Below are 18,922 nucleotides of genomic sequence, written 5' to 3'. Positions count from 1 at the left end.
GGGGCGAGCGGGCCCAGGAGGGGGCCTGGGGGCAGAGAAGCCGGGCAGTCCTGCGGAGGGCCGGGGGGACGAGCGGGCCAGGAGGGGGCCTGGGGGCAGAGAAGCCGGGCAGTCCTGCGGAGGGCCGGGGGGACGAGCGGGCCCAGGAGGGGGGCCTGGGGGCAGAGAAGCCGGGCAGTCCTGCGGAGGGCCGGGGGGGCGAGCGGGCCCAGGAGGGGGGTCTGGGGGCAGAGAAGCCGGGCAGTCCTGTGGAGGGCCGGGGGGACGAGCGGGCCAGGAGGGGGGCCTGGGGGCAGAGAAGCCGGGCAGTCCTGCGGAGGGCCGGGGGGACGAGCGGGCCAGGAGGGGGGCCTGGGGGCAGAGAAGCCGGGCAGTCCTGCGGAGGGCCGGGGGGACGAGCGGGCCAGGAGGGGGGCCTGGGGGCAGAGAAGCCGGGCAGTCCTGCGGAGGGCCGGGGGGGCGAGCGGGCCCAGGAGGGGGGCCTGGGGGCAGAGAAGCCGGGCAGTCCTGCGGAGGGCCGGGGGGACGAGCGGGCCAGGAGGGGGGCCTGGGGGCAGAGAAGCCGGGCAGTCCTGCGGAGGGCCGGGGGGGAGACGAGCGGGCCCAGGAGGGGGGTCTGGGGGCAGAGAAGCCGGGCAGTCCTGCGGAGGGCCGGGGGGACGAGTGGGCCCAGGAGGGGGGTTTGGGGGCAGAGAAGCCGGGCAGTCCTGCGGAGGGCCGGGGGGACGAGCGGGCCAGGAGGGGGGCCTGGGGGCAGAGAAGCCGGGCAGTCCTGCGGAGGGCCGGGGGGGAGACGAGCGGGCCCAGGAGGGGGGTCTGGGGGCAGAGAAGCCGGGCAGTCCTGCGGAGGGCCGGGGGGACGAGTGGGCCCAGGAGGGGGGTTTGGGGGCAGAGAAGCCGGGCAGTCCTGCGGAGGGCCGGGGGGACGAGCGGGCCCAGGAGGGGGGCCTGGGGGCAGAGAAGCCGGGCAGTCCTGCGGAGGGCCGGGGGGACGAGCGGGCCCAGGAGGGGGGCCTGGGGGCAGAGAAGCCGGGCAGTCCTGCGGAGGGCCGGGGGGACGAGCGGGCCCAGGAGGGGGGTCTGGGGGCAGAGAAGCCGGGCAGTCCTGCGGAGGGCCGGGGGGACGAGCGGGCCCAGGAGGGGGCCTGGGGGCAGAGAAGCCGGGCAGTCCTGCGGAGGGCCGGGGGGGGGGGGGTGAGTGGGCCCAGGAGGGGGGCCTGGGGGCAGAGAAGCCGGGCAGTCCTGCGGAGGGCCGGGGGGACGAGCGGGCCCAGGAGGGGGGCCTGGGGGCAGAGAAGCCGGGCAGTCCTGCGGAGGGCCGGGGGGGAGACGAGCGGGCCAGGAGGGGGCCTGGGGGCAGAGAAGCCGGGCAGTCCTGCGGAGGGCTGGGGGGACGAGCGGGCCCAGGAGGGAGGCCTGGGGGCAGAGAAGCCGGGCAGTCCTGCGGAGGGCCGGGGGGACGAGCGGGCCCAGGAGGGGGGTCTGGGGGCAGAGAAGCCGGGCAGTCCTGCGGAGGGCTGGGGGGACGAGCGGGCCCAGGAGGGAGGCCTGGGGGCAGAGAAGCCGGGCAGTCCTGCGGAGGGCTGGGGGGACGAGCGGGCCCAGGAGGGAGGCCTGGGGGCAGAGAAGCCGGGCAGTCCTGCGGAGGGCCGGGGGGACGAGCGGGCCCAGGAGGGGGCCTGGGGGCAGAGAAGCCGGGCAGTCCTGCGGAGGGCCGGGGGGGAGACGAGCGGGCCAGGAGGGGGCCTGGGGGCAGAGAAGCCGGGCAGTCCTGCGGAGGGCTGGGGGGACGAGCGGGCCCAGGAGGGGGGTCTGGGGGCAGAGAAGCCGGGCAGTCCTGCGGAGGGCTGGGGGGACGAGCGGGCCCAGGAGGGAGGCCTGGGGGCAGAGAAGCCGGGCAGTCCTGCGGAGGGCCGGGGGGACGAGCGGGCCCAGGAGGGGGCCTGGGGGCAGAGAAGCCGGGCAGTCCTGCGGAGGGCCGGGGGGACGAGCGGGCCAGGAGGGGGCCTGGGGGCAGAGAAGCCGGGCAGTCCTGCGGAGGGCCGGGGGGGCGAGCGGGCCCAGGAGGGGGCCTGGGGGCAGAGAAGCCGGGCAGTCCTGCGGAGGGCTGGGGGGACGAGCGGGCCCAGGAGGGGGCCTGGGGGCAGAGAAGCCGGGCAGTCCTGCGGAGGGCTGGGGGGACGAGCGGGCCAGGAGGGGGGCCTGGTGGGGCGCTCACGGCTGCCCGTCCCGCAGGTGTACTACAGCCTGTGGAGGAAGCTGCTGAAGGGTTTCTGGTGGCTGGTGGTGGCCTACACCATGCTGGTGCTGATCGCCGTCTACACCTTCCAGTTCGAGGACTTCCCCATGTACTGGCGCAACCTGACCGGCCTGACCGACCAGCAGTGAGTGAGGCCCCGGGCGGGGCGCCCGCCTGCCCCGACCGCCGCCCCGCTCCAAGCCGGGCCTGGCTCCAGCTCCCCAGTGCCCTGGTGGGAGCCCCCGGCGGGGTCCCCCACCCCTCGGCAGGGCAGGGTCTGCCCTGGGAATGGGCTGGATCTCAGGCCTGGACCCCGGCCCAGCGAGACCCCCGAGAGGAAGGGCAGGCGTGTTCCCTGCCCAGTCTGTGGAGGGGAAACTGAGGCACAGAATGGGCCACGCTCTTCCCCATCTGTCTGGAGCGTGTGCTGGGAAGAGGCATGTGGCGAGGCGGGTGGCAGGGCCCGGGCAAGGCTGGGGAGTTGGAGGCCAGAGCCGGGGGGCTCTGTCACCCTGGTCCTCAGCCGCTCTCCGTCTCCCCTCCAGGCTGGGCGACTTGGGCCTGGAGCAGTTCAGTGTCTCCGAGCTCTTCTCCAGCATCCTCATCCCGGGCTTCTTCCTGCTGGCCTGCATCCTGCAGCTGCACTACTTCCACCGGCCCTTCATGCGCATCACCGACCTGCAGCACGCCGCCGCCCCGGAGCCCCGCCGCCCGCCCGCGCCCAGGTGGGCTCCCGCCCGCCCCTGCAGGCCCGGAGCCGACCCCGCATCTGCCCGGAGCCCCGGGGCAGCGGGATGAGCCAGGCTTGGCTTGGCACAGGGGCCTGGGGCACGCTCGCCAGGCGGGATCCGTGGGGCGGGGCAGGCTCTAGGGCAGAGGGGAGCAAACTGCAGGCCACGCACCTCCCCCCACCCCGCCCACGGGCAGGGCCGCGCACCTCCCCCCGCCCCGCCCACGGGCAGCGCCGCACACCTCCCCCCACCCCGCCCATGGGCAAGGCCATGCCGCCCCCTCTGCCCCACCCATGGGTGGCTTGGCAGGGCAGCCTCCCCCCTGCGCACTGACACCACGGCCCCGCGCTGGCGCTGTGCTGCTTGGGACACCACCTTCTAGGACCTGATCTCTGCTCCCCCAGGGCTCCTGGGCCCAGAGAGGGGCACTGTCCCCACTTCTCAGGCCCGGGAGCCCCCCTCAGCTCCTCCCCTGAGCCCCCCGCCCTTTCCCTGTGCAGGTGTGAGGAGGCAGAGGGGAGCTGCCTGCTGCTCCGAGCCGAGGGGGATCCCGGGGAATCGGACTCGGCCTCCGAAGGTAAACACCTCACGGGGGGCTGGGGCAGCTGGGTCTGTGGGGGAGGGGGCAGGGGCGAAGGGGGTTGGAAGAGCACAGAGGCGTGGGGATGCTGCTGGGGGCGGGCAGGGTGCCCAGGGAGAGAAAGGAAAGCGCCTGGCCGCGGGGAGGGGAGGGCAGGGGCGGTAGTGGGGGAGGGGAGGGCAGGGGCGGTAGTGGGGGAGGGGAGGGCAGGGCGCTCAGGGAGGGGAAGGAAGGTGCCGGGGGTGGGGGGAAGGAAGGCACCAGCGGGGGGGACACTGGTGGGGGGAGGAAGGCGCCGGCAGGGGGGCCCTGGCGGGGGGAGGAAGGCGCCGGTGGGAGGAGGGGCCCTGACGGCGGGGGGAGGAAGGTGCCGGGGGGCGGGGAGGAAGGCGCCGGGGGGGCCCTGGTGCCAGCGATCCGGGGGCCCGGCTCTGACGAGCGTCCCTGCTTTGCAGTGGTGCCCAGCAAGTGGGGCCTGGTGCTGGAGCGCCTGGTGGTGCTGGGCTGGACCTTCTCCGACACCCTCACCCGCGGGCAGGTCTTCGTGCGGCGCCTCCTGGAGCTGCACGTCCTCAAGCTGGTGGCGCTGTACACCGTGTGGGTGGCGCTGCAGGAGGTAACAGGGTTGGGGGCGCCAGCCGGTAACAGGCTTGGGGGGCAGCAGGAGGGAAAGGTTGGGGGTGCCAGGCAGTAACAGGGATGGGGGGGCGCCAGGCAGTAACGGGGTTGGGGGCCTGGCCAGGCAGTAACGGGGATGGGGAGCGGCAGGAGGGAAAGGTTGGGGGCGCCAGGCAGTAACGGGGTTGGGGGGCGGGGCCAGGCAGTAACGGGGTTGGGGGCGGCGCCAGACAGTAACGGGGTTGGGGGGCGGCAGGAGGGATGGGGGCCACCCCACGACCCGGTGGGGGGTTGTGCCCAGGGCTGGCACCGGGCGTGGGGCTCAGCCGGGCCCACCAGCTCTGCCTTCGCTTCCCTGCGTTCTCTGCAGGTGTCGGCCATGAACTTCCTGCTGGTGGGGCTGTGGGCCTTTGCGCTGCCCTACAGCCGCTTCCGCCGCATGGCCTCCTGCCTCTCCACCGTCTGGGTCTGCATCATCATCATCTGCAAGATGCTCTACCAGCTGCAGGCCGTGGACCCCAGCCAGTACGCCAGCAACTGCACCCAGGTCAGCGGCGGGGGGGCTGAGGGACCCCCGGCCCTGGGAGGCGGGAAGGGCTCCCTCCGCCCCACCCCGGGCAGCAGCACCGCTGGGCCCGTCCCTGCAGGGCAGCCCCAGGTGGCGCTGCCCGGTGATGCAGTGGGAGGTTTGGGAGCTGGGGGGGGCTGATCTGCCCCGTGGAGAGTCGCGGGGACCCCCGGGGGGCCGGGTCCCTCGCCCGGCAGCTGACGCCCGTGTGTCTTTGCCCCGCAGCCTCCGCTGAACGAGACCAGCCTGCGGGGGGAGGAGCTGACGAACTCCACGCTCTACCGGGGCCCCGTGGACCCCGCCAACTGGTTTGGCATCCGCAAGGGCTTCCCCAACCTGGGCTACATCCAGGTGGGTGCTGGGGGCCAGAGCCCCCCTTCTCTGCTGGCCGGGCTGCTCGCTGCGTCGGATTGGGGCTTGGAGGCGCCAGCCCCCCCCAACCCACTCGCCCTCCCCCGCTGCCCGCACAGCCCCATGACTACGGCCACCGGCTGCCCCTCAGCGTTGGGGACCCACCTGGGCACCCAGCCCCTCGCCTTGGCGGGGCCCCCCAAGCGGCAGAGCATCCCGCCGCACCCCCCTCTCTCCTCGCTCCCGGCTGGGACTCACCCCGGCGCCCTCCCGCAGAACCACCTGCTGGTGCTGCTGCTGCTGGTCTTCGAGGCCATGGTGCACCGGCGCCAGGAATACTACCGCCGGCAGCACCAGCTGGCGCCGCCCCCCACGCAGACGCTCTTCCCCGAGGTGTCGCGCCAGCACCTGGACCAGGGCCTGGCCAGCTGCGCCCAGTACTTCCTCAACTACTTCTACTACAAGTTCGGCCTGGAGGTGAGAGGGGCGGGCGCCGGGGGGCGGGGAGGGCAGTGCCAGCCAGGCCCCGGCCCGGCGCTCCCTGAGCCCTGCCCCCTCCTCTCCTCTGCGCCCAGATCTGCTTCCTCATGACGGTGACCGTGATCGGGCAGCGCATGAACTTCATGGTGATCCTGCACAGCTGCTGGCTGGTCGCCATCCTGACCCAGCGCCGGCGCGCCGCCATCGCCCGCCTCTGGCCCCAGTACTGCCTCTTCCTGGCCCTCTTCCTGCTCGCCCAGTACCTGCTGTGCCTGGGCATCCCCCCCGCCCTCTGCAGAGGTGAGGCTCCCGGGGCCGCGGCCCTAAAACTCTGCACGGCCAGGGGCCCCTTCCTGCCCCTCCCCCAGTCTCTGCACGGCCAGGGGCCCCTTCCTGCCCCTCCCCCAGTCTGCACGGCCAGGGGCCCCTTCCTGCCCCTCCCCCAGTCTCTGCACGGCCGGGGGCCCCCTTCCTGCCCCTCCCCCAGTCTCTGCACGGCCAGGGGCCCCCTCCTGCCCCTCCCCCAGTCTCTGCACGGCCAGGGGCCCCTTCCTGCCCCTCCCCCAGTCTCTGCACGGCCGGGGGCCCCCTTCCTGCCCCTCCCCCAGTCTCTGCACGGCCAGGGGCCCCCTCCTGCCCCTCCCCCAGTCTCTGCACGGCCAGGGGCCCCCTCCTGCCCCTCCCCCAGTCTCTGCACGGCCAGGGGCCCCCTCCTGCCCCTCCCCCAGTCTCTGCACGGCCAGGGGCCCCTTCCTGCCCCTCCCCCAGTCTGCACGGCCAGGGGCCCCCTTCCTGCCCCTCCCCCAGTCTGCACGGCCAGGGGCCCCCTTCCTGCCCCTCCCCCAGTCTCTGCACAGCCAGGGGCCCCCTTCCTGCCCCTCCCCCAGTCTCTGCACGGCCAGGGGCCCCTTCCTGCCCCTCCCCCAGTCTGCACGGCCAGGGGCCCCCTCCTGCCCCTCCCCCAGTCTCTGCACGGCCAGGGGCCCCTTCCTGCCCCTCCCCCAGTCTCTGCACGGCCAGGGGCCCCTTCCTGCCCCTCCCCCAGTCTCTGCACGGCCAGGGGCCCCTTCCTGCCCCTCCCCCAGTCTGCACGGCCAGGGGCCCCCTTCCTGCCCCTCCCCCAGTCTCTGCACGGCCAGGGGCCCCCTTCCTGCCCCTCCCCCAGTCTCTGCACGGCCAGGGGCCCCCTTCCTGCCCCACCCCCAGTCTCTGCACGGCCAGGGGCCCCTTCCTGCCCCTCCCCCAGTCTCTGCACGGCCAGGGGCCCCTTCCTGCCCCTCCCCCAGTCTCTGCATGGCCAGGGGCCCCTTCCTGCCCCTCCCCCAGTCTGCACGGCCAGGGGCCCCCTTCCTGCCCCTCCCCCAGTGTCTGCACGGCCAGGGGCCCCCTTCCTGCCCCTCCCCCAGTCTGCACGGGCAGGGGCCCCCTTCCTGCCCCTCCCCCAGTCTCTGCACGGCCAGGGGCCCCCTTCCTGCCCCTCCCCCAGTCTCTGCATGGCCAGGGGCCCCCTTCCTGCCCCTCCCCCAGTCTTTGCACGGCCAGGGGCCCCCTTCCTGCCCCACCCCCAGTCTCTGCACGGCCAGGGGCCCCCTTCCTGCCCCTCCCCCAGTCTCTGCATGGCCAGGGGCCCCCTTCCTATCTCCCCAGATCTCTGTGTTGGGGGGGTCTGGGAGTAGCTGGGGGGAGCGTTGCGGCTTGTGTGTTACCAAACGCCCATCTCTGGAGCAGGCCTGGGAGCAGGCAGGGCAGGCGTCCCCCCCCCCCCCCACCCCAGTGACCTCTCCTCTCTGTGCAGACTATCCCTGGAGGTGGAGCGAATCCATCCCCATCAACTCGGCTCTCATTAAATGGATGTACCTGCCCGACTTCTACGTGGCGCCCAACTCCGCCAACCTCATCAGTGAGTCCCCATCGGCCTCTCGCCCTAGGCCTGGCCCACGGGCACCCTGCTCCCCAGGGTACGGGGCCTCCTCCTTCCCCGGCCCCCAGCGGCCAGCCGCAAAGCTATGCCGCCCGCAGTGTGTTCCCGCCCTCGGAAACGCCTCCTTCCCGGCTTGAGGGTGGGGTCTTGGTGGCCAGCGTCCTTCCCCGGGGTCCCACGGGCCTGATTCTACCCCTGCTAGCCAGGGGGCTTGTCTGTGAGCCTCACCCACTGGCCTCAGGACCTGCCAGCTGCATGTTCGTCACCTGCCTCGCATCTCTGGGCGGCCAAGGGGAGGGCTTCTCTGGAGCGAGACCCAGCAGTGCCTGGCTGGGACCCTCCCACTTTGGAGGAGGGGCCTGTGTTGAGCACGCCCCCTTTGGAGGAGGGGCCTGTGTTGAGCACGCCCCCTTTGGAGGAGGGGTCTGTGTTGAGCACGCTCCCTTTGGAGGCGGGGCCTGTGTTGAGCACGCCCCCTTTGGAGGAGGGATCTGTGTTGAGCATGCCTCCTTTGGAGGAGGGGCCTGTGTTGAGCACGCCCCCTTTGGAGGCGGGGCCTGTGTTGAGCACGCCCCCTTTGGAGGAGGGGCCTCTCTCGAACACCACCCCTCTGGCAGGAGGAGGGGCCTGGCTGGGTTCCACCAGCTGGTTCTCCTGGGTGGCCGCATGGCCGGCTCCCTCTGACTCTCGACTCCCTGCAGGCGACTTCCTGCTCCTGCTCTGCGCCTCCCAGCAGTGGCAGGTCTTTGCGGCCGAGCGCACGGAGGAGTGGCTGCGGGCGGCGGGCGCCAACACCGACCAGCTGGAGCTGCTCCAGGGCAGGCCCAACCCGGTGCCCAACTTCATCAACTGCAGGTGGGGGGCTCCCCGGGGCCGCGCTGGGCGGGCCCCTGGCCTGGGCGACTCTCTCCTGGGGCTGGCAAAGTGGGGGCTGGGGGCCCCCTGCTGCGGAGCCTGGCTCGGGGGAGTGGGACGTTGCCCTGATGAGATTCCAGGGGAGGGGAAGGCCTGTCCTGCTTCCAGGCCCCGCAGTGGCCCGGCACGGAGCTCCCGCGGGGCCGGCGTGGGAGGGGAAGGCAGGTCCCGTGTCCCAGGCCCGCAGTGGCCCAGCACGGAGCTCCCCCGGGGCCGGCGTGGGAGGGAAAGGCGGGTCCCGTGTCCCAGCCCCGCAGTGGCCCAGCACGGAGCTCCCCCGGGGCCGGCGTGGGAGGGAAAGGCGGGTCCCGTGTCCCAGCCCCGCAGTGGCCCAGCACGGAGCTCCCCCGGGGCCGGTGTGGGAGGGGAAGGCGGGTCCCGTGTTCCAGGCCCACAGTGGCCCGGCACAGACCTACCAGCGGGGCCGGCGTGGGAGGGGAAGGCAGGTCCCGTGTCCCAGGCCCGCAGTGGCCCGGCACGGACCTACCAGCGGGGCCGGCGTGGGAGGGAAAGGCAGGTCCCGTGTCCCAGTCCTGCAGTGGTCTGGCACGGAGCTCCCCCGGGGCCGGCGTGGGAGGGAAAGGCAGGTCCCGTGTCCCAGTCCTGCAGTGGTCCAGCACGGAGCTCCCCCGGGGCCGGCGTGGGAGGGAAAGGCAGGTCCCGTGTCCCAGGCCCGCAGTGGCCCGGCACGGAGCTCCCCCGGGGCTGGCGTGGGAGGGAAAGGCGGGTCCCGTGTCCCAGGCCCGCAGTGGCCCGGCACGGAGCTCCCCTGGGGCCGGCGTGGGAGGGAAAGGTGGGTCCCGTGTCCCAGGCCCACAGTGGCCCGGCACAGACCTACCAGCGGGGCCGGTGTGGGAGGGCAGCTGCCGGCGTGAGGCTCGGGGGCTGCCCACGCTGCTCTGAGCGAGCTGCTGGCCTGCAGGTCGTACCTGGACATGCTGAAGGTGGCCGTGTTCCGCTACCTCTTCTGGGTCGTCCTGGTCGTGGTCTTCATCACCGGCGCCACCCGCATCAGCGTCTTCGGCCTGGGCTACCTGCTGGCCTGCTTCTACCTGCTGCTCCTTGGCACGGCCATGCTGTGCAAGCCGGACAGGTCCCGGCTGGTGCTTTGGGACTGTCTCATTCTCTACAACGTCACCGTCATCGTCTCCAAGAACATGCTGTCGGTGAGCCCGGGCCCTGCCCACGCGCGGCTGGGGGCGGCCCTGGCGGGGCCTGGGGGCAGGGCGCTGCTGGATTGCCAGAGCCTGAGGGGAGCAGCCCCAGGCCCGCTCTGTGCCTTGCCCTGCCCTCGCGCTGTGGAGACACCCCGTGGGCAAGGGGGGGCCCTTGTCCACACCCAGGTCAGCCCCCCTGTGGGCCTGGGGCTGGACGGGCCACACGCCCGGTGGGAACGCCTGCCTCTGGGCGGGGCGGGCAGGCGCGTCCTGTCGGTGAAGGGGGGCGTGGAGCCCCTGAGGGGGCAGGGGGCGGTCCCCGTGGGAGCCCTGCTTCCGAGAGGCCTGCCCAGCCGGGGGGCTGACCCCTCCCCGCTTTGTCCCGGCAGCTCCTCTCCTGCGTCTTCGTGCAGCAGATGCAAAGCAGCTTCTGCTGGGCCATCCAGCTCTTCAGCCTGGTTTGCACCGTCAAGGGCTACTACGACCGTGAGTGTTGGCGGCTGGGCGCGGCCCCAAGAGGGCTCATCCCCCGCTAGGGAGGGGCCGGCACGTGGAGGCCGGGGTCCCCCAGGGCCAAGAGGCTGGAAGGGGCTGAGAGTCTTGTGGGGTTGGCGGGGGTTGGGTCTCCCAGTGCCCGGAAGGGGCAGCTATTGGTGCCTGCGGTGTGGGGTTAGGCCCAGGTCTCTAAGGGGGTGTCTACACCAGACCCCGGGGCCTCTCAGCCCTCCGTGCGGCACCCACGCTGCCCCGCGCTCCCGGGTGCTGCACCCAGCTGGGCTCCCGGGTCCGTACAGGGCAGCCCTTCGGAGCCGGGTCCGTGGCCCGAGCTGTGGCCGGATGCCGTGGCCCCCGTCACCTCTCCCAGCAGGGCCCGGGCCCTCAGGGTCGGACCCGTCGGTGTGCGGGTGGACGGGGCGCGGGGCCGTGGCCCAGGGAGCGTGCGGCGCAGGCGGCTTAGTGCCCCGTGTCGCCGTCTGCCTCGTTCCCGGGCGCCGCTCCGGGCCTGACCGCGCCCGTCTCTGCCTGCCAGCCAAGGCCGTGGGCAAGGACCAGGACTGCGTGCTGCCGGTGGAGGAGGCGGGAATCATCTGGGACAGCATCTGCTTCGTCTTCCTCCTCCTCCAGCGCAGAGTCTTCCTCAGCTACTACTTCCTGCACGTCCGGACCGAGCTCCAGGCCTCCGCCTTGCAGGCCTCCAGGTGGGGCGGCGCGGGCCGGGGGCGGTGCCAGCCGGGCGGGCGGGAGGCCCCTCCCTGCTGTGGGGGGGGGGTGGCAGAAGTTGCCTGTGGGGCATGATCCTGCCCCCGGCCCTGCTCTGAGAACCGGGGCAGGCCCGGCGGGGGCATTCCCAGCTTGCGGCCCCTGCGTTTCCTGCTGCCCCCATGAGCATCGGGGCCTGGGGGCGAGGGGCCGCAGTCACTGGAGGCTCTGGCTCCCCGGGGTGGCCCCCACGCGCTGCCCGTCCCGGGGTCCCTGCGCTGGGGGCGCGGTGCCCGGGGCGGGGGCGTGCGGGGTCGCTCACTGCCCGTCCGGTGTCCGCAGAGGCTTCGCGCTCTACAAGGCCAGCACCCTGAAGAGCATGAGTTCCCACCGGCAGGCCGAGGAGAGGTCCCTGGCCCAGCTCAAGCGACAGTGAGTCGGCGGCGCGTGGGGAGCGGGGGGCTGGCTGCCTGGCGCCGTAGGGGAGACCCCCCCCCAGCCTGCAGAGAGAGTCTCGCTTCTCAGAGATACAGCCCAGCACGGGCCCCATGGAGGCAGCGGAGAGGCCGACAGCCCCAGTTCCTTGGGGGGAGGGGTTGACAGGCCCCTGAGCCCCCTACGCTGGTTTTAGTCTGTGGCCTCCATGCTCCCTTCCCCCCCCCCCCAGCCACAGGACACGCCTCCCCCAGGCAGCCACGCCCCTTCCTTGGGTCAAACCTGGCCAGGTGAGACATTGCTAGGCTGGGGCTAGGGGTCTGCCCCCCGCTGGGCCGTGCTTACAGACACAGGCCAGTAGGGGTCACCCCCAGCCCAACACAGCAACCAGGGAGTGCACAACAGAGTGGACCCCGGCCGCAAGAGTGTACAGCCCCCCCCCACTGCATCACACTACAGCTGGACAAGGAGCAGGTCTCTGCAGAGGGGCGGGGCTCCCCTGCAGGATGGTGAGGGGCGGAGCAGGGGGCGGGGCTCCCCTGCAGGAGGGTGACGGGCGGAGCAGGGGGCGGGGGCTCCTCTGTAGGCTGGTGAGGGGCGGGGCTCCCCTGCAGGATGGTGAGGGGCGGAGCAGGGGGCGAGGGCTCCCCTGCAGGGCGGTGAGGGGCGGGACGGGAGGCTCCCCTGCAGGGCGGTGAGGGGCGGAGCAGGGGGCGGGCTCCCCTGTAGGCTGGTGAGGGGCGGGGCGGGAGGCTCCCCTGCAGGATGGTGAGGGGCGGCGCAGGGGGCGGGGCTCCCCTGCAGGGCGGTGAGGGGCGGAGCAGGGGGGGCAGGGGCGGCGCCCGCAGCTGCTCTGTGTGTGGCCGCAGGATGGAGCGGATCCGGGCGAAGCAGGAGAGGTACCACCAGGGGCAGCACCCCAGCGACGCCGCCGAGGCCGCGGGCGAGGCCCAGCCAGGTGAGAGTGGGCGGGGGGGGGGTCATGGGAGTGGCAGCGTCTCCAGCCCAGCACTAGCTCCTGCTGCCGCCCTGGGCGTCCTGTGTCCGGTGCGCCCCCCAGGGGATCCCGATGGGAGGCTGGCGGGGTGGGACAGGCCGTGGGGTGAGGGGTGTTTGGGGGCCTGGGGTGCGCAGGGTGGGGCTGCGTGTCCCTCGCCAGGCGGCCCATAACCCCCCTCTCTGCTGAGCAGACATGTCTCTGTCTGCCCCTGCCCCAGGAAGGGCCCCACCCGTCCCCAGGGCAACTGCTGTGGAGGGGCACGAGGTGGGGGGGGCACTGGCCATGTGACCACTGCCCCACATGAATCCCCCCCACTCCAGCCCTCGCCCTGCCTCTTCCCTGCCCCCCCACTTCTCCCAAGCCCCCTCCTGCGAGCACCGTGGCCCAGGGGTCCCACAGGGTCTGGTGCTGGCAGCAGGGGGCGGGGCAACGCAGCCCCAGGCCGCATTGCCCCCCCCCCCCGACCTGGCCACGCCCCCCCGCTTCCTGCCGGTGAGTGTGGGGGGGGTGTCCTGCCCCTCCTCTGAGCCATGCGGCCAGGACCCGGCGAGCAGAGGAAGCCAAGGCCACATGGCCACTTCCCCTCGCTGCCAGGGGTGGGGCGGCCCCCGCCGTGGACACCAGGCCCCCCGTTGACTCCCCTCTTGGCCGCCCAGAGACTCTGACCCACTGGCTGCTGGCCCCTTGCCCCTCCCGCCCACAGTGTTTGGGGGACACGTCGCCCCTCCAGCCCCCTCGCGTCGCCCCGGCCATCCCGGCTCCCCCCAGAACCTTCCTGGCCAGGGCAGCGCGTGGGGGTGCCCCCAGACCTGCCAGCCACGAGCTGCGGCTGGTTCCATGCCCCACGGCAGCGCCGGCTCCTTGGCCAGCCTGGGAGCTGCCAGGCCCCAGCCCTGGGCTATGTAGAGTCCCAGCACGCCAGGGATCCCTGCCCGTTGCAGGGCTGAGTCACGCCCCAGGCATGTTCACTTTGGCCCAGCCCATCACCGGCCGGTCGTGGCCAAGAGCCGGGCCGGGGGCACGGGGGGGGGCAAGGACGGCAGGCGTCCCGCCCCGGCTGCCGCACTCCTCACCCGCGGATGTGCCCGCTCCGCAGAGCCAGGTGGCGAGACGGACCCTTCCCTCCAGAGGAAGAGGTGGTGGCGGCCCTGGTTAGACCATGCGGCAGGTACTCGCCCCGGCATGGAGCACTAACCCGGGCGCCGGCCTCGGCTCTAACCTCCCGGTGGTGGGTCTCTAACGCCTGTGTGGGGCCCTGCCGGCTCGCCCGTCCCCTCTGCGCCCCGGGGGAGCCTGGCACCGGCGACCTGTCCTGCCCTGCATGGCCCCACGCCGGTCCCCTCCCCTCCACTTCCCGCCCACACCCTGGGCGCTAACCGGGCTTTTGTGCTGCTGGTACTAACCGGGGGGAGGCGCACGGGGTGGGGGGGGCTCGGCAAATCTCAGACAGTCCCTCCGGCCGAGGATCCATGGAACCAGGCGCCGGGCTGTGCCCACGGCTTAGCTAGGCGGGCTGGGTTCGGGCTGCCCGGGGGCGCTCCCCGGAGCCCAGCTCAGCTGTCAGGTACCGGCTCCTGCTGGGGCGCCCTGGGCCCGGCGCGCTCAGAGCTCGCCCCCAGTGCTGTCTCCGGGCGCCGCGCCCAGGGCTGCCCGGGGGCCGACGGGGAGGCTCTTGGTGCGCAGGTGCATGGGCCGCGTTCTTCTGTCTGTTGGGGCTGGGCCCAGGCCCGAGGGTCCTTCCCCTCTCCTCTGCCCCCCGCCCCTCAGTCCCTGTGGCCCCCTCACGGCGCAGGACAGACCCGGGCAGCGTCCAGCGTGTCTCTGCGCTGGGCCGGGGCCACCGGGGGCGTCGCTCGCCCCTCGGCGGGGGCTGGGTGTGTGTTTGGGCCTTGGCTGAGCTCAGGTAGGCTGGGCAGCCCCTCCCTCCATCCCCGGCGCCGGCCCATGTGCCACAAGCGAGATCCCTGGGCTCCTCCCAGCCTGGCCCTGCCACCTGCCCCCGGCAGCGCGTCTGGAGAGGAGTCCATAGAGGTAGCGGGAGCAGACCGGCCCTGCTGAGGGAACGGGGGCAGTTGGACTCATGTTGCCCCGGGCGGGGGCGGGGGGACGTCTGGGGCACAGGCAGGCCCGGCGGACGGGCTCGGGTCTCACTCGTGCGCAGCGGGTGGGGCCCGCCCCCGGGAGGAGCTCCCTGACAGAGGTAAGCACCCGCTCTGGGCTGAGGGACCCGTCGGCTCTGCCCCCCAGCCACAGACACCCCCCGCCTTGGCCTGGGCTGTGAACGCCCCCCGGGGCTGGCAGGGCTGTGGGGCCTGCCCTGAGCACTCCCCCCTCTGGGGGGTTCCCACTGGAGCCTTGCCCGTACTCTGCCCGGCCCCCTCCCCGTGGCGCTGGCCTGCGGCTCCACCATTCCCCCTTGCTTGCCCTCTTGGGCGTCCGTGACGCCGGCTCCGGGGCATTGTCTCCCCAGTGCTGCACTCAGGCGAGTATTTCCTCTTCGAGTCGGACAGCGAGGAGGAGGAGGCTGGTGTGGAGGAGCAGAGGCCGGCCAAGCAGAGCGCCTTCCAGGTAAGGCCAGCCCCCGCCTGGCTCTCGCTGGCTATGGCCACAGCTGGGCGCCCAGGGTGTCCCTCCGTCTGGCCACGCTGCTCGCCCCTCTGTACAGCCATCTGCGCTCTGCCCACCTCCCCCCGTCCTTGTCCGTGTGTCGCCTCTGTCCAGCCGCTCTCCCCTGCTCCGAGGCGGGGCGGCGGAGGGCCAGTCCTGGGCAGACCCTGCTGCTGGGGGCTGGCCCGGTGCCTCTGGCCGCCGACGGACACGGCTCTCCCCTTGTCTCCCGGCTCCAGCTGGCGTATCAGGCCTGGGTGACCAACGCCAAGTCTGCGCTGAGGGAGCGGCAGCGGCAGGAACAGCAGGAGGCCGAGTTGCCGGCAGGTAGGCCTGGCTCGCCCTCGGCCCTGCCTGGATAGCGGCGTCCCTTGCCCCACCGGAGCCAGTCCGGACACCCCGCCTCTCGGAGGAGAGAGCAACAGTGGGGCTGTCGCATCCTGGCCCCGCGTGGAGAAGGGGGTGGTCTTCCTCCTGACCCCAACAGTCCCATTCCCCAGCCCGCTCTCTCCCTGTGGCCCCATTGCCCCCCCAGCCGTCTCTCCATGGCCCCCCTCCCTGCCCCACCCCAGCCGTCTCTCCATGGCCCCCCTCCCTGCCCCACCCCAGCCGTCTCTCCATGGCCCCCCTCCCTGCCCCACCCCAGCCGTCTCTCCATGGCCCCCCTCCCTGCCCCACCCCAGCCGTCTCTCCATGGCCCCCCTCCCTGCCCCACCCCAGCCGTCTCTCCATGGCCCCCCCAGCCATCTCCCTGCCCCCCTACCCCCCCCCCCCATGGCCCCCCTCCCTGCCCCCCCAGCCATCTCCTCATTGCCCGCCCCAGCCATTGTCCCATTACCCCCCCCAGCCATCTTTCCGCGGCCCCACTGCCTGCCCCACCCTTCCGTCTCCCCACCGCCCCATTGCCCGCGACACCAAATCCATATCCCCACTGCCCGCCCCAGGCAATCCTTGCCGTAGAGGGACCCAGTGCCCGTGGGCCCCAGAGGAGCTGTCCCGTGGGCCAGCCCCAGGGGGGTGGCAGCTGGAGGCCGAGGGCTGGGCGGGCGGCTGGTTTCGGCCGTGACCCGCCCTGCCTTGCAGGGGTTGGCGGCGACGGAGACGCCGATGTCTGTGAGGCCGAGGCGCCCGAAGAGCTGGAGGAAGAAGAGGAGGAAGCTGCAGGTGGGTGGGAAGCTCTGGCAGACGGGAGGAGCCTGGAGTTCACATCCCCCGTGGCATGGGCACCCCCGAGCCCTGACTGGCCCCCCCCCCCCCCCGCCCTGCCGCCGAGAGGCGATCTGCCAGAGAGGACCCGGGGGCCTGCGGAGGGGCCGTCCCACAGCCACCAGGGCGTGCCCCACGGGGACACAGGTGGGGCTGCCAGACTGGGCCCTGTTCAGGGCCCCACTGGGGGTGCCAGTCACCCTAGGCACAGCTGGGGAAAGCTCTGCCCTTTGCAGAGCCGTCTGCGTGTGCCCCGGCGTCCCCGCCGTGGGCTGGGAGTGGGGGGCTCAGCCTACCTCCCACGCCGTGGGCTGGGCCCTCGGGAGAGCGCCAGGCGCTGGGCAGGCCGGGCTGGGGGGCAGAGCAGCCCGTGCCCCTCCTGACCCCAGCTTCCCCCCCGCAGCGAGGAGCAACGTGGTGCAGCGGGCGCTGAACGTGGGGCGTTTCCTGTGGGTGCTAGTCCAGGCCACGGTGGACGGGCTCACCCAGTGGCTCCGCGCCTTCACCAGGGAGCACCGGGACATGTCCACCGTCCTGTGGGTGGAGAGATACGTCCTCACCCAGAAGCTGGCCCAGGTAGGTGGGGGGCGGGCGCCGGGCTCAGCCCCCCGCTGCGGCCCTGGGGCGCCGGGTGACGCTGCTCTTCCCCTTCAGGGAGACGAGGTGCACAGGGGGGTCCTGGACGGCCTGTACCAGCCGGCGCCGGGCGACGAGACGGGTCTGCTGGTGGCCACCATTGTGGAGTCTCCCAACAGCATGGCTTCAAGGCAGGTGCATAGATGGCCCGGGGGGGCCAGACGGGTGGCGCAGCCCAAAGCCAGGTTCCCCCCCTGCCCATGCCCCCCCTCCCCTGCCCATGCCATCCTTCCCCCACGGCTGCTGCTCCCCCCTGTGCTGCAGCGGCATGACCACCAGGGGGCAGTGCAGCCCCGGCCGTGCCGTCCACGCCGGGCAGCGGGGCCCCTCCAGCGTCCCCCAGGGCACCTGCCCCGCTGCTCCGGAGAGCTGACCCCGTGCGCGTTGCCTCCCAGTGGGTGCGAAGGAGGAGACCTGCTCTGCAGCGGGGCTGACGGCCCGGACGACACCACCTCCCCGCTGACAACCGGCTACCACAGCCAGGAGCAGATAGCAGGCCTGGGCTCCCAGGAGGACGTGGGGCTGATCCAAGGCTCCCAGGAGCTCCTGCTGTATCCCGAGAACCGGCCCCGGACGGCCAGCGAGCTGCTCTCCAACAGGTACCGTTGGGCGGCAGCGGGACGCTCAGCCGCTGCTGAGCCAGGCCGTGTAGGCTCAGAGTGAGCCCTGCAGGCCCTTCTCCCTGTAGCCATGCAAAGCATGATGGGAAAGGCATGCAAATTAGCAGGCTCTGGCTAGACGTGCACCGGTGCGCATGGCGGCCTCTAGTGGCCGATGTCTGTCTGCGTCGCTGCTCCCCCATCCCCCGTGGCCGGGAGCGCCGTGCAGCCGCCCTAGGCTCGGGGCTGTGCGTGCATGCGGCAGGGAGAGCTGGTTCAGTGTGTGCAGTGGTCTCCTGGGGATGGCACCAGGCCTGCGGCAGGCGGCTGGTGTGCGTGCAGCCCCAGGAGAAGGGGGGCCCTTGGACTTCTGTGGGCTTCTGGAGCCCTGTGGAGCTTGCCCAGGCCAAAGATGTGTGGAGAAAAGGCGGCAGATGCTGGGGCGCGGGGGATCCCTGGGGGAGGTGTTGGTAGGCTCCCTCCCTGGCTTTTCCCTCAGCCTGTGCATGAAGAGACCCGGCACCCATGCAAACGGCGCTCGCTCCAGGGGCCGGGGCACAAACCAGGGAGCACAGCATCCTTTCTGCCGTGGGCTTCCCCTTAGCAGCTAGCAGAGCAGTCCCTGGCCCAGCCTCTAGAGGGCGACGCCGGGCGCTCCACGCCCATGCGTCTGCGGCGCAGCCGGGGGTGCAGCCAGAGGCAGGCTCAGCCCGCGCGTGGCCCTGTGCTCCCCAGACAGGCCTACTTCGAGGAGCTGGAGGAGTCGGAACGGTTCTACCAGGCGCAGAACCGCTTCCTCCGGCTGCTGCTGGCCCTCTACCACTTCGTGGCCGCCCATTCCGAGCTGCTGTGCTACTTCATCATCATCCTCAACAACATGGTGTCCGCCTCCGTCATCTCCCTCGTCCTGCCCATCCTGGTCTTCCTGTGGGCCATGCTGTCCATCCCGCGGCCGAGCAAGCGCTTCTGGATGACGGCCATCGTCTTCACCGAGGTGGGTTGTTCCCTCCGGCTGGCCCCTCCCCGGCCTGACCCCGGCCCCCCCGTTGACTCCTCTCCCCTCGGCAGGTGATGGTGGTGCTGAAATACCTCTGCCAGTTCGGGTTCTTCCCCTGGAACAGCTACGCCTCGCTGGTGCGGAACGAGGCCAAGCCATTCTTCCCCCCACGCATCCTGGGCCTGGAGAAGACCGACCGCTACATCAAGTACGACCTGCTCCAGCTGATGGCTCTGTTCTTCCACCGCTCCCTCCTGCTGGTAATGTGCTTGAAAGAAGCACCCGGGATCTTTTTCAGGGGATACAGCAACACGTGGCATTTACTGAGCATACGTAGATCAGTCGATACTTTCTCATGTGCAGGTGATGCATTACACCCATGCACACACGCACACACACACACACTCTCTCTCTCTCTCGCTGTTACCAATAGTTGCTCCCCCTAACTACACTGGCCAGGTGAATTAGATGGGGGAGGGGTGGAGCCGGGCTTCTGCCAATCTGGATCGATGCTCCCATGTTGACAAGATGTGACGACGCGTCGGGGTCCCCCCCCCCGATCCTGCACCCCCGTAGCACCGAGAACAGGCTCCGCCAGCCAGTAGAACAGAGAGGGGTTATTGCTTCTCCAGGATACAGCCCGGCACAGACGGGATGTGGCTACAGGAGTCAGGGTTAGGGG

At 72.4% G+C, this 18,922-nt stretch overlaps 1 protein-coding gene across 4 annotated transcripts in view; it reads left to right on the top strand.

The window, feature by feature from the left end:
• Window positions 1-18,922, top strand: part of PIEZO1 (piezo type mechanosensitive ion channel component 1 (Er blood group)) — a 94,992-nt gene that overhangs the window by 63,456 nt on the left and 12,614 nt on the right. For 3 of the 4 annotated variants that reach the window (XM_075939878.2, XM_075939875.2, XM_075939874.2), the window contains 24 exons: window positions 2,236-2,384; window positions 2,785-2,964; window positions 3,471-3,547; window positions 4,006-4,166; window positions 4,539-4,715; window positions 4,962-5,087; window positions 5,364-5,564; window positions 5,663-5,867; window positions 7,363-7,467; window positions 8,190-8,343; window positions 9,326-9,569; window positions 9,950-10,046; window positions 10,591-10,759; window positions 11,103-11,192; window positions 12,065-12,153; window positions 13,292-13,363; window positions 14,666-14,763; window positions 15,042-15,129; window positions 15,886-15,966; window positions 16,412-16,584; window positions 16,663-16,775; window positions 17,040-17,243; window positions 17,979-18,237; window positions 18,312-18,500. In XM_075939878.2, the coding sequence (XP_075795993.2) occupies window positions 2,236-2,384; window positions 2,785-2,964; window positions 3,471-3,547; window positions 4,006-4,166; window positions 4,539-4,715; window positions 4,962-5,087; window positions 5,364-5,564; window positions 5,663-5,867; window positions 7,363-7,467; window positions 8,190-8,343; window positions 9,326-9,569; window positions 9,950-10,046; window positions 10,591-10,759; window positions 11,103-11,192; window positions 12,065-12,153; window positions 13,292-13,363; window positions 14,666-14,763; window positions 15,042-15,129; window positions 15,886-15,966; window positions 16,412-16,584; window positions 16,663-16,775; window positions 17,040-17,243; window positions 17,979-18,237; window positions 18,312-18,500 (3,501 nt within the window). The remainder of the gene's footprint in view (window positions 1-2,235; window positions 2,385-2,784; window positions 2,965-3,470; window positions 3,548-4,005; window positions 4,167-4,538; window positions 4,716-4,961; window positions 5,088-5,363; window positions 5,565-5,662; window positions 5,868-7,362; window positions 7,468-8,189; window positions 8,344-9,325; window positions 9,570-9,949; window positions 10,047-10,590; window positions 10,760-11,102; window positions 11,193-12,064; window positions 12,154-13,291; window positions 13,364-14,665; window positions 14,764-15,041; window positions 15,130-15,885; window positions 15,967-16,411; window positions 16,585-16,662; window positions 16,776-17,039; window positions 17,244-17,978; window positions 18,238-18,311; window positions 18,501-18,922) is intronic. The other variant, XM_075939877.2, reaches the window with a different exon arrangement.

Source organism: Pelodiscus sinensis, chromosome 12 (assembly GCF_052426305.1).
Source record: "Pelodiscus sinensis isolate ZL-2025 chromosome 12, ASM5242630v1, whole genome shotgun sequence".
In the NCBI taxonomy this organism is placed as follows: Eukaryota; Metazoa; Chordata; order Testudines; family Trionychidae; genus Pelodiscus; species Pelodiscus sinensis.
The sequence above is the reverse complement of the archived record's forward strand: the minus strand, read 5'-3'. Positions and strand labels throughout refer to the sequence as shown.